The 12,662-nt window shown below is 38.8% G+C and overlaps 1 protein-coding gene across 4 annotated transcripts in view; it reads left to right on the top strand.

The window, feature by feature from the left end:
• BRINP3 (BMP/retinoic acid inducible neural specific 3) overlaps positions 1 to 4,503 on the top strand; it is a 290,477-nt gene extending 285,974 nt beyond the window's left edge. For all 4 annotated transcript variants that reach the window (XM_073356709.2, XM_073356711.1, XM_073356710.2 and 1 more), the window contains one exon: positions 3,048 to 4,503. In XM_073356709.2, the coding sequence (XP_073212810.1) occupies positions 3,048 to 4,164 (1,117 nt within the window). In that variant the 3' untranslated portion in view covers positions 4,165 to 4,503. The remainder of the gene's footprint in view (positions 1 to 3,047) is intronic.
• Positions 4,504 to 12,662: the final 8,159 nt, after the last annotated feature.

Raw genomic sequence — 12,662 nt, 5'->3', positions numbered from 1 at the left:
CAGAATTTTATTAAGAAGATTTATTTCAGTAATGTGGCATCATTAATATAAATTACTATGTATATTCGTACACCATTATTTCCAGTGTAGTTAACGTATAGTAGCAAAGCAATCAACTCTTTTAGCTTTCACTAATGATACATAAAGGAAGTGCCTTCCAAAGATAGGAACAAAATGGGCAATAATTGGAGAACTATGTATTCTGTGATTCCATATCCATGTAATTTTCCACAGGAAATTTGCCCCCATCCCGCACCTCCCTTTGGTGAAGAACAGTATTTCCAAATCTTAGCTTTCATTTAAACAAACGTTGTTAGCCTTCTGCTGCAGGACAAAATGCTGCACTACATGATTTGCCCAGTCTAACACAGAAAGTATATACTTGAGATGGGAACTGAAGCCAGAAGTTGAGATTGGAACTGAAGTCCCCATCTGTTGCCTTAACAACAAGGCCATCCTTTCTCTCTACTATAGGACCTCTCTTTAATTTGGGATACTTGAAAAGATGTATACCGATTTGTTATCTCCAGTTTTAAATGTTATGATGCCCAAATATTTAAAATAAGCTCATTTGTGTCTATCAGTATGAGGAGCCACATGATATCTCAGTAGTTCGGTTCCAGCAGAAACTGGAGACTATAATTGAGAAGTTAAAACTAGAACTGACAGGGAATTTTTAACAGAAATTTTTTGGGTAGAAAATGCTTATTCATCTTAACTGAAACTTAGCAGGAAACTGTGAGTTTTGAGCAATTTCTTGTTTAAAAAAATGGAAAAAAGTTTCAAAATTGTCCAAATCTTGACATTTAAGTTAATTATAGTAAAAAAGCTCAACATTGAAACAAAGCATTTTGAAATTATCAAAATAAAATATTTTGATTGACCCTTAACCAAATTATTTTTCGATTGTCAGTTTCTGAAAATTGTTGAGATTTATATTTTTTGTCTTAATTTGGGACAGGAGGTTTAAAATAACCAATCTTTTCCCAATACAAAAAAGCCATGTCCCACCCAGCTCTAGTTGTAAATATGTCACAAAGCTACTCAAGGCTTTTGTAATGTTTACTTTTGAAACAGTCAGATAATACATACTATGAAGCAGTAATAATTAGAGCTGGTTATGAATTTTCCATTAAAATATATCTGCATGAAAATTTCAATTTTGCCATTTTTTTTAACTTTTCAGGTAAATAATTAAACAAAATATTTAATTTCATATCTGGCTGAGCCAAATCAGAACATTGTAGTTTGTTACATCAAATAAAAATATTTAGTTTTGGGTCAATTTGACAATAATCTGTGTCCACCTGAGCTGCCATGATGTCTTATGGAAGCTGTAGTTTAGATATCTCATGCTCCCATTTTCCTTTACAGATTGAGCTCCTTGGCTGGACTACATTCCCCATGGTGCACCACAGTCTTACCTCTGATTGGACTGCCACAGTGCTTCATGATGATGCATTATGGGAGATATTTTCTGGCTGTGTACCCAGCCCATAGGGTAGAATGGGGGACAAAAGGAACCTTAAATATAATTTTCATGAGGCACCATAGCAACACAGGCAGACACAGATTAATGGTGAATGTACCCAAAACCTGAACATTTTAATTTGGTTCAATAAACCAAAATGTTTTGATTCAGGTTAATCAAAACTACAGCTTCCCTGAGGTACCACTGCAGTCCACATAGACACCGGTCAATTTTTAACTAAGCCAAACAAACCATTTTGCCTTTCCAAATTGAATTATTTTGTAACTTTCCATTCCATGCAAAGTTTCAATATTTTCACTTTTTGTCTTGATTTGGACAATAACAAATGCCATAATATTGGAATTTTCTGCAAGATGGAAATTCCAGTTTTTGACCAGCTCTAATAATAACATTCTTGCTTAATGTCTGCTTTCAACTAGATACAAAGCACAAAGAATGCACTTTAGTCAACCATGTTTTTATTTTTTTTAAAATATGTTTCATGCACAAAGAGTTGTTATTCATGTAAAATATTGATATGCAATAAATGACATACAAAAAGAAAAAAGATCAAATAGCAAGGGTACAGGTTAACTTGTTTTTACTGTTTCAGACTGACACTTTTACAAAGCCAAATTTTGAGATCATATATGTTTCCAGTGTTAATGTTTATTTTATAGTTATGAGGAGAAACAAATTGTACAACATCTTTATCAACATTAGAAGAATGGAATTTGACATAGCAGCAACTAAAATGTGTTCTTCAAGCAATGCATCAATAAAACTAGCAAGCACAAAAGCTGAAAAATAGAAAAACAATGCAGATTATTTTTGCTCTGAGCCATTTCCAGATTCTGTTTGGTCATATTGTGTTTCTCTTGGAAACTGTCCCTTACCAGTCCAGTCAGGGGAAAATGAAAGACATATTCACCCATGCTTAACAATAGGAGTATACTGGTAGACGTGACTCAAATAATTCAGTCTGAATCTATTTTAATGTTTTCTCTTACCTGGTATTCCAGCTAAACGTTTGGTCTCTAAATCTCACTATCTGTAAATCACAGTACAAGAACAAGAAAGTTGAAAATATCATGTAAACCTCCAAAGACTACGTAACAAAGATGAAAGATGGTACACATCCACCCACACAAATAACAACTTAACTAGTAAAATAGCACCAAAATAAATAAATAAATAAATAAATAAATAAAAATCCAGCCTGGATAGAGTACTAAAGTGAAGTCAGATGCAGAAAATTAGCTATTTACTTGACAGGGTTTCTTAGCAATGATGTGCAGTGAATAGAAAATATAAACCAATTGTCTTGTTACACCACTGAGTTTATGAGGTAACATTCTTTTGTGATTTTTCATTATATTGGAAATTTATATATTCATTGATATCACTCCAGATGTCATCATCTGACATTTTAGAGATGTTTATACTGTCTGAATTTGCTGCCAATATCAGTTTTCTTTGTCTCTTTCAAAGTGAAAAAATACAAGGTTGTATTGATTGAATTCTGACAGCTTCTTTGTATTATTAATTATTATTGTTATTATTTTTATCTTTACAGATCGTCAATCTATTGGCTAAACCGCATCCAGTCCTTTCTGTACTGCAATGAAAATGGTCTTCTGGGAAGCTTTTCTGAAGAGACTCATTCGTGCACCTGCCCTAATGATCAGGTTGCCTGCAATGGATTCCTTCCCTGCATTGTGGGAGATGGCTCTGCATGCTTGACCTGTGCACCTGACAACCGCACCCGCTGTGGGAACTGTAATACCGGATACATGCTGAGCCAAGGGCTTTGCAAACCTGAAGTGGCAGACTCCACAGAGCACTACATTGGGTTTGAGACAGATCTTCAGGACTTGGAGATGAAGTATTTATTGCAAAAAACAGACCGGAGGATTGAAGTCCATGCCATTTTCATCAGCAATGACATGCGCCTCAATAGCTGGTTCGATCCCTCCTGGCGCAAACGGATGCTCCTTACCCTTAAGAGTAACAAGTACAAGTCTAGCTTGGTCCATATGATACTGGGTATCTCTCTTCAAATTTGCCTAACAAAAAACAGCACCTTGGAACCTGTTCTAGCTGTTTATGTCAACCCTTTTGGAGGCAGCCACTCTGAAAGCTGGTTCATGCCTGTGAATGAAAACAGTTTCCCAGACTGGGAGCGGACTAAGCTGGACTTACCTCTTCAGTGTTATAACTGGACGCTGACTCTAGGCAACAAATGGAAGACATTTTTTGAAACAGTACATATCTACTTGAGGAGTCGAATTAAGTCAAATGGTCCCAATGGCAATGAAAGCATCTACTATGAACCCCTGGAATTTATCGATCCTTCACGTAACCTAGGCTACATGAAAATCAACAACATCCAAGTGTTTGGCTACAGCATGCACTTTGACCCTGAAGCAATTCGGGACTTAATTTTGCAGCTGGACTACCCCTATACTCAGGGATCACAGGACTCAGCACTTTTGCAGCTATTAGAGATACGGGACCGTGTAAATAAACTCTCCCCGCCTGGCCAGCGTCGTCTAGACCTGTTCTCTTGCTTGCTACGTCATAGACTCAAACTATCTACCAGTGAGGTGGTGAGGATTCAATCCGCTTTGCAGGCCTTTAATGCCAAATTACCAAACACAGTGGATTATGACACAACCAAATTATGTAGTTAACCATCAATGTGAAGCACAATACAAAACCTTGAAGGAGTTTTTACAGTGCTTTTTGTGGAACAGTTTATGTTTGGAAGAGTAAATTTAAATTGTCTTTTCAATATCTGTCTTATATCAGTCAATACCATTGGATGGCAATTTACACACATGAACTTGCTGACAATGAATATATTATACCTGCAGTTTTGGTTTATGAATGAAATAAATACTGACACCAGTCTAGAAGACATTCTACTTTTTACAATAAATTTCATTTGTAATTTTATATGTTCCGTGGCAATGCTTTTGTGCATTACATCCTCTAGAGGGAACATAAAACGATACCAATAAAATTTTGTAGCTGAACAGTTATTAAAAAGAAATGCTGTGGGATTCTTTTTTTCCTCCACAAAATAAGTAATATTCTTCATATACTTTTGTGTCTGCAGTGTATTAGAGGTGTGGGTGGGGAGGAGATAGTCACACATTATTTTTATATAAATCCTAGAAAAGCCAAAAAAATAGGAATCTTATATTATTCGTATGAGACACAAATCCAAATGTTCATGTCAAGGCAAACTGACATCTGTTGTTGATGGCTCACTTGTCCCTGCACCTGGGAGACTTGCTAAGGGCATGACTTTTTCAAGATACTGTACCACAGCATACAGATTCCCAGAGCTGTAGTGGCGTCCATTTTAGAATGGACAGGATGCTAGTACTGGTGTCCTGTGGGATACAAAGTAATGAAAGGTTGCCTTGGTTACAGTATATGAGCACATGAAAGGCGAGCTATCTTACTAATATCCAGTAGTTTACAGCAGATAAATCCCTTTCCACTGAGAACAGGTTTAGTCTCCATAATTATTTGAGTTACATGATTGCTTGCATATTTATTGAAGAATATGTAGAGAAAGACCTCTAAAAGAAATGTCATATTGCATGCCCCACCCCTTGCTCATATATATCCTGTATGCATGATACCCTCTGTGCAGATAGACCAATGTAGATGGATCTAGATAAATACAGAAAAAAATATAGATATACATTATATATATACACACACACATGCATACATACACACATACAGAGAATACAGATAGCGTATGTGTGTATATAAATATAAACTATATAAGCTAAATAACTTCCTTGAGACTCCCTACTACATAGTTTCAACATAGGTGATTTTTTCCAAAGAACCAAAAAGATGTTTTCCTGTGATAGAATCATGCCTCCAACTTCATGGCTGTGCAGGATTCTCTTGTAGTTCAGCAATTTGAAACAAAATAAGCACTTTTTTTTTTTTTTTTTTTTGTAAATGTATCTAACTACCTGGCTGAAATCTAGTTTAATGAGAAGAAAGTATATATGATTACCCTGTTACTTTATATATTACTGTTACAGGTGTCAGAGTAGCAGCCGTGTTAGTCTGTATTCGCAAAAAAAAAGGAGGACTTGTGGCACCTTAGAGACTAACAAATTTATTAGAGCATAAGCTTTCGTGAGCTACAGCTCGCTTCATCGGATGCATTCAGTGGAAAATACAGTGGGGAGATTTATATACACAGAGAACATGAAACAATGGGTGTTACCATACACACTGTAAGGAGAGTGATCACTTAAGGTGAGCTATTACCAGCAGGAGGGTGGGGGGAGGGGGACTTTTGTAGTGATAATCAAGGTGGGCCATTTCCAGCAGTTGACAAGAACATCTGATGAATAGTGGGTGGGGGAAGGGGAGGGGAATAAACATGGGGAAATAGTTTTACTTTGTGTAAGGTGTGCGTGCATTCAGTGAGGGTCAGAATCAGAATCTTGCGGGGGAGGGCGGGAATATAAAATGGCAAAGGGACAGTCAGTCTTTAGTTAAACCCCAAAGCAAGGAATTTTAGAATTAAGGAAAAGGTAGTCCATTATCAGAGGGCTTTCAAGTTCAGCTCTGATGTAATCACAATATCATCATTGGAGTTAAAGCAGGGTTGCAGTTAGACAAGCAAATCTAAGATATTACAAAAACTGAAGCACATTGTCAACCAGTAGGGAAAATGACATTAAAAAAACATGGACAAGCTGCCATCTTTCAAACCCACATAACTCAGCTGTCTCAAAAAGGGTATCACCAAATAATAAAAAGGGCTTAATTTCACCATTGATAGTGATTAAAAATGTATCTTTTATCTGGCGACAATGGAGAATGACTTTTGTTCAACAAGAAAGCTTTGCTATATCCTGCAGCAATGTAATAATGTTTTGTGGGGTTTGTGGCCTGTCAGAGGGAATTTGTTTATTAATATGTTATGTACCCCACAATACATCAATTAATTAGCCTCTAATTAATTAGTATATAGTGGTGCAACTGGGTTTAGCCCTACTGATTTTAATGGAGTTGCACCCACTTTTGCCAACACCAAATTTGTCTCATTGGTGTTAGGTGGAAATGTTGAAAGGTTCTGTGAAATGAAAACATAATTATAGAAGAAAAATACTGGTGCACATGCACGTACAGAAAGGAAAAAAAAAACCATCTGACATATACTAGAAATATTCCAATGCACCAGTTCATTTACATAGCAGTTTCACTCAGAATCGGTAGGCTGTGATCCTGGCATAGGAGCACAAACATCTCAATGTTTTTTTAAACATGAACAAAGAAAAGCTATGTCTCAGTCACTGGCTCACTCTTGGTATTGGTAAGACATTTCTCATTCTACACTCCCATTCCTCTCCTCCAAATGTGTGGCAGATTCTCTCAACCTTTCCTCCTATTTTTCTCTGGCAAGTATAATAAAGGAAGGAGTTTGGCCAATTCGATCCGATTTTATTGTAATTACACCATATAGTTCATTCTGTGTCCCTTTTATACAGCAAAATGACCCTCAGGTAAGAAAAGTGAGCTAAAAGCAAACTTCCCTTTATGATGTATTAAGTACAGAAAAGCAAGAAGCTGGGACTAAAATGCATGAAAATTAGAAATCATAGAAACCATTCACTATTAAAGATCCCTCTCTCTAAGGAAAAGTCCCCATAGTCCATTCTAAATGTTCTGAGAATGATTTTTTTCCCCCAGACATAGCAATGCTTGTTTAAAAAACAAACAAAAAAAACCTAATTTTCTCATTATTTCACGTTTATATAGTGCTGACAGCAACTTTTGGTTGACTTAACTCAGAGAAAAAGGGTTTGTACTAATGAATAACAATTTTAACTAACTTTTATTCAGATTATGATTTAATACTAGCCCCAGACCAGCTGGATCTGGATTCTTCAGGCCTTAAAGTGAAACCTTGTCAGTAAGTAAAACACTTTTCTTGATTATAGGCAACTTCCTTCCTTTCACGACTAACTTCTTGGCAATCTGACCCCAGAGCATTAAACTGGTGATTTAAAAGTGATTCACTCTAAAGTTTCTCTTCTCACCAAGTCCCATGTTAAAACCTGAGAACATCTATTTTGATTATCTATAAATTTGCAAAGCAAATGTATAATGAATGTATAGTTTGAATAAAATGAAACAGATAAGTGAAAAGCAAGTGAATGAAGAATGCAAAGCAAATGAACTTTCCCTACCAAATCAGGAAGTAGCATCTTTGGATGCTTTCCTTTCACAATCAGTATAATTAAATCTGTTAGTGTCTTGCATTCGCAAAAGAGTTTAAAACCTATAGACAGATACATAAATAATTTCCTAATATTACTTTTCTAGGGAAGCAATTCCCAGATTTGCCACAGGGAACTTTTGGGAATGGGAAGCAGGTGGTCTGTGAATTAAAAAATGAACAGGGAGGTGGTCCACAAGACAATATTATTATTAAGAGATGGGCCTCCCTGTGAAAAGATTTGGGAACCGCTGTCACACATAATCTCAGCAATCACATGAATATACTAGGAACTGTTTCTGAAATACCAATGAAGTCCTTTAAAAAACAAAAACCTCTTTTTTTAGTTCCATTCTAATATAGAAATCAATTCTGGTAGAACTCTCTATTGTGTGGGGACAGGCTACTTTCATGTTTTGGCAGTTTTGTGTAAGTGCAACCTAAAGGGAAATCCCTGTTGTTGAATGTCACATTGGGAGTATGTGTGGGGGAAGGAGCCATATCTTACTTTTGATGTACCTGTTTGCAATTCTGGTCCCTCAAGGCACAGCTGACACCATTAAATATGTTTTTAAAGTCACATTTGAAAGAGAGACAGATCACCAAGTGTAAAAAGCTAAGCAGAGTTCATTGTTCTGCTTTTTATACTGGAAACCATCACCTGATGTTGCCAAAAGGAGTCTGCCAATGAAAATAAATAAGAGTGCAATTCTTATTTACAAAACTAAGGAGAGACATTTTTTAAATCCCAAGCAACAAGTGCAGGTGGGAAGCCCCTACCAAATCATTTTCTAACTTTTCTAAACCGACTAAGGTGCTGAAGCTCCACCATGGGATACAGGGACTCCTAGATTCTAGGATAAAATATAAGAGAGCCTATGCCCAAACAAAAAAAGAGAGGAACAACAATTTAGATTCCCAGTCCAATAGGAAATATTGTCATAGGACACAACCCTATGTAACAGCAGAACAGCATGTTCTTATAGAAGAAATGGGCCATCGTTATAGATGTACACCATAACGTCTACTCAATCCTTGTGGATTCTCTTCCCCCTAACGTTGCAGCTCAATCTTAGCTTTCAAAAACTGACTCTTTGCTATAACACCCTGCACTCCCCAGCTCACCTGCCTCTGTTGTTATATTTACCATTATAAAAAATAGAGAAAGACAAGGATACAATAGTAGCACATGCAACAGACCCACACCAACAAAGGCAAACCTACAAGTGACTATAGATGTAATAATCAAACTGATAATGGTAACATATGACTCCTTCCTCAGATACAGGGAGCTGATAACTGCCATACAGTTCCTATAAGACCTCCTTTCCAAGATAGGAGATGCATTCTCAGACATTAGTCCAACCAAGAGGAGCCCAAATAAAGTCCAGAATGTTCTGTTGTGAAAGTAGACTTCCACACTGACTTGAGGAGTGAGGGGTGGGAGCAAATTGCAGCAGCCAGTCTGGCAATGCTAGCTAGGCTTGCCAATACAAACCAGCATTAAATGGAAGTTAGCCATCCAGGTTCAGGAGTGTTCCTTTTGATTCTGTCCAGTAAACATGAGCAGACCCCCTGTACGCAGATAACATGGTGATGGTCAAGATTTAAATGCCTGGAATGGAATAGAACGGACCACTTCTAGTACTGTGTGGGTTTCAGTTCATATTGGTCATTACGGAGACAGAGATCAGACTTGAAATTAGGAGCAACGTCATAAATGCCTTTTCCAGTAATATTTTTAGAAGATTTAAGTATGATTTTGCAAAAGGAAAAAAGATAACATGAATTGCTATTTTTCTTTCTTAACAATCTAGCTCCCACTCTTTTCCCTTTTAATCTTTTTATTGTATGGTTTATTTTTAAATTGGATTTTGTAGGGTTATATGTGACTTCAGAAAGCAGTTGAATAATAGTTTAAAAACGCTGGTGCTGAAGTAAGGTGGAGTACAGTGTTTTAAATACCAGTCCAACGAGCTCTGTAGAGTTATGTTAGGTTTTTGAAATCTTATTGGGTTATGAAAAATATTTCTTTTAATGCTTTTGTTATATGACTGGATTTTCTCAGTTAGTGATAAATGAATTTGGGAGACAAATATTCACAACCATATTCACAATTTTTAATGGGATTTGATCCGATCACATTTAGGTCTCTTTTTATTTCCTTTAACACAAACAATCATGTAACTGGACTGGGTTTGCACAAATAATTTGGGGAGTGTGATGGGGTGTACATACCCCACACTGGGCAACAAGAGTTTAAGGGATTATTTTGGGCTCAGCCAGCCCGACTCTGCCACACCTGCAGCAAATGCTCTATCTGCTGGCAGAATTAAAAGGCAGGGAGTTAGCTCATTTGGGTGCAGAGCTGGAGGTGAGCAGACCTTCAGCTCCAGAGCTGAGTGGGAAGTCAAAAGGCTCTGACATAGCTGCCCAAAGGGGCTCTGCCTGAGGGAAGTGAGGACCCACCCCAGAGACAGAATTATCCTGTGGACCTTGAATGTTGGTAACCCCCTTTTACTTATTTTGGTGTGGACTTCCCCAGCAGGGGGTAGGCTGTGGACTAAGCTGACCCAGAGGGATGAGAGAAAAAGGCCCAAGAAGGACAGCCTTAAGCAGCCTTGGTTGCCAGATCACTGGTAGCCCAAAGAGCCCTGGGTTAGAGCCTGATGAAATGGGAGAGCCTGGGCTCCCCTCTCCATAACCCCCTTGGCAGTTGGGGTTGTGGTCATGACCACTAGGCCATGCTCCCCAGCCAGACCCAGAGTGAGGACCATTACAGAGAGGAGCTTTTACCAGCATAGCTAAGAGTATTTATATATAAAAGGCATATATCTGTATGAATACACATAATTTATTCATCATTGAAAATATGTGAAATGGCTGTGAGTGTGTCAGGAGGCAGGGATGGAGGAGAGGACTGGGAAGGCCTTTGGTTCCAAGCAAACTGAGAGATCATGCAGCTGTAGCAGGAGAGGAAAGGGGTGTGGAAGGAAAAGTGCTAGAGCAACAGAATGGTCTCTTGCACAAGACACTGAACATGTTCTAATCTCACAGCATGGAGCAAGGTGCCCACAATGTGGATAGATGAGGTAAAGAATCATCACCCAGACAGCTACCCTCCAGAATCACCTCTACACATGACACATTGATGCTCACATGGTCCTGAGTCAGATGGTTAGCCACTGAGGTGACGTCAAAGAGCTGCTGTGTTTTTAGAGAGAAATGGAGGGGTCAGCGAATAGCAGCTCCCTTTAGGAAGTAAGGATGACAGCCACAGAAGCAGCAAACTAGGTAAATGTAGGCAGATGCAATATGGTACTGGAGAGATCCTTTCTGCAGTTTCATTCGACAAGCAGCTGGCAGAAACCAGGATTGTGGCTCACGATGAGGAAATCACTCTGATGAATGGGGTTGTGCCCTGGATAGTGTGATAGCGGGGCCAAGAGACTGGAAGGTTCTGCAGGGGCAACAGGAACACAGCAGGAGATGCTTGTGCAAGGCTTTAAGCAACTGTAAGAGGGCCAGCACCTATTTTTTCCAGCTGCAGCAGGGGGCCAAGTGCATCTATAACAAAATAATAAATTATAATACCTAGCTTTCCTACAGTGCTTTTCATCAGTAGATCTCCAAGTGCTTTACAAAGGAGATCAGTATGATTATCCCCATTTTACTGATGGGGAAACTGAAGCACAGAATGGAGGAGTGAGTCACCCAGCAGGCCTATGGCAAAATCAGTTATAGAACCCAAGTTCCCTGAATCTCAATCTAGTGCTCTATCTACTCAACTATGCTGCCTCCCCTTTAATGTTCTTTTATCATTTCTGGCTGGACTGAATGATACCACAGAGATGAAGAATGCTCTGAATCCACATGCTGCTGAGGTGGGACATACTGATACTGCTGCTCTCTGGGAAGTTGGATTGAATACAGTTGCTTCTTCTAATGAAAATTTGCAACACGATACATCCACCGTTGCTGGGGCTGAGACGGGTTACTGCTACTTCTGCTGCTCTCAGTTGCTGGTATGTGTGTCTGTGTTTTACTGCACCAAACTGATGCAAAACAGAGCTGACTGACAGTTATGATCCTCACGAAGGCAGCCACCGGATTGCATGACATAGATGACTAAATCTTTATACACACACTGAGGCCCATAAATTAAATTAGAGATCTCTGCCAGCAGCAGAATTTCCTTGAGGCCTCATATATTCAGGGTGTCACTCAAACATTAGCACACAAATTCAAGGCTAGATTGTGCCTAGCCCTAACACAGCGGTGTAGGGGAAGAGGGAAAATAAGCTCTTGTGTGGCTTCATGAGGGCTTCCAGGACGATGGCTTCTGGCACCTGGAGGAACACAGTATTGATGCTCTTCACTCTGGGAGCAAGGGGGTAGGAGAAGCAATGCTTCTTTTCCCTCCCTTTCTCATGACACCTGAATGCAGTTGGTTGCCTATGTGCAGGGAGGATGTTGTACCCCATAAAGGATATTGCCTACTGTTTCTCCTTCAGTGCAACATTATCCTTGGGAAGACCTGTGTCTGGAAGGGGTGTTTCTGAGATCATAGCCCACAAGGCTTTCCCTGAAAGTGTGTCCATCCATTGCACATTGCTTCATGGCACAACTTAAGCCAAATTGCTAATGTCCTAAATGGAAATACTGCTAAATAAAGTTGGTGATAACAATGATGTTAATCCCTAGACCCAGCTACACTAGTCATAGAATCATAGAATATCAGAGTTGGAAGGGACCTCTGGAGGTCATCTAGTCCAACCCCCTGCCCAGAGCAGGACCAATCCCAACTAAATCATCCCAGCCAGGGCTTTGTCAAGCCTGACCTTAAAAACTTCTAAGGAAGGGGATTCCACCACCTCCCTAGGTAACGCATTCCAGTGTTTCACCACCCTCCTAGTGAAAGAG

This window comes from Lepidochelys kempii, chromosome 8, assembly GCF_965140285.1.
Source record: "Lepidochelys kempii isolate rLepKem1 chromosome 8, rLepKem1.hap1, whole genome shotgun sequence".
Taxonomy (NCBI): Eukaryota; Metazoa; Chordata; order Testudines; family Cheloniidae; genus Lepidochelys; species Lepidochelys kempii.
The sequence above is the reverse complement of the archived record's forward strand: the minus strand, read 5'-3'. Positions and strand labels throughout refer to the sequence as shown.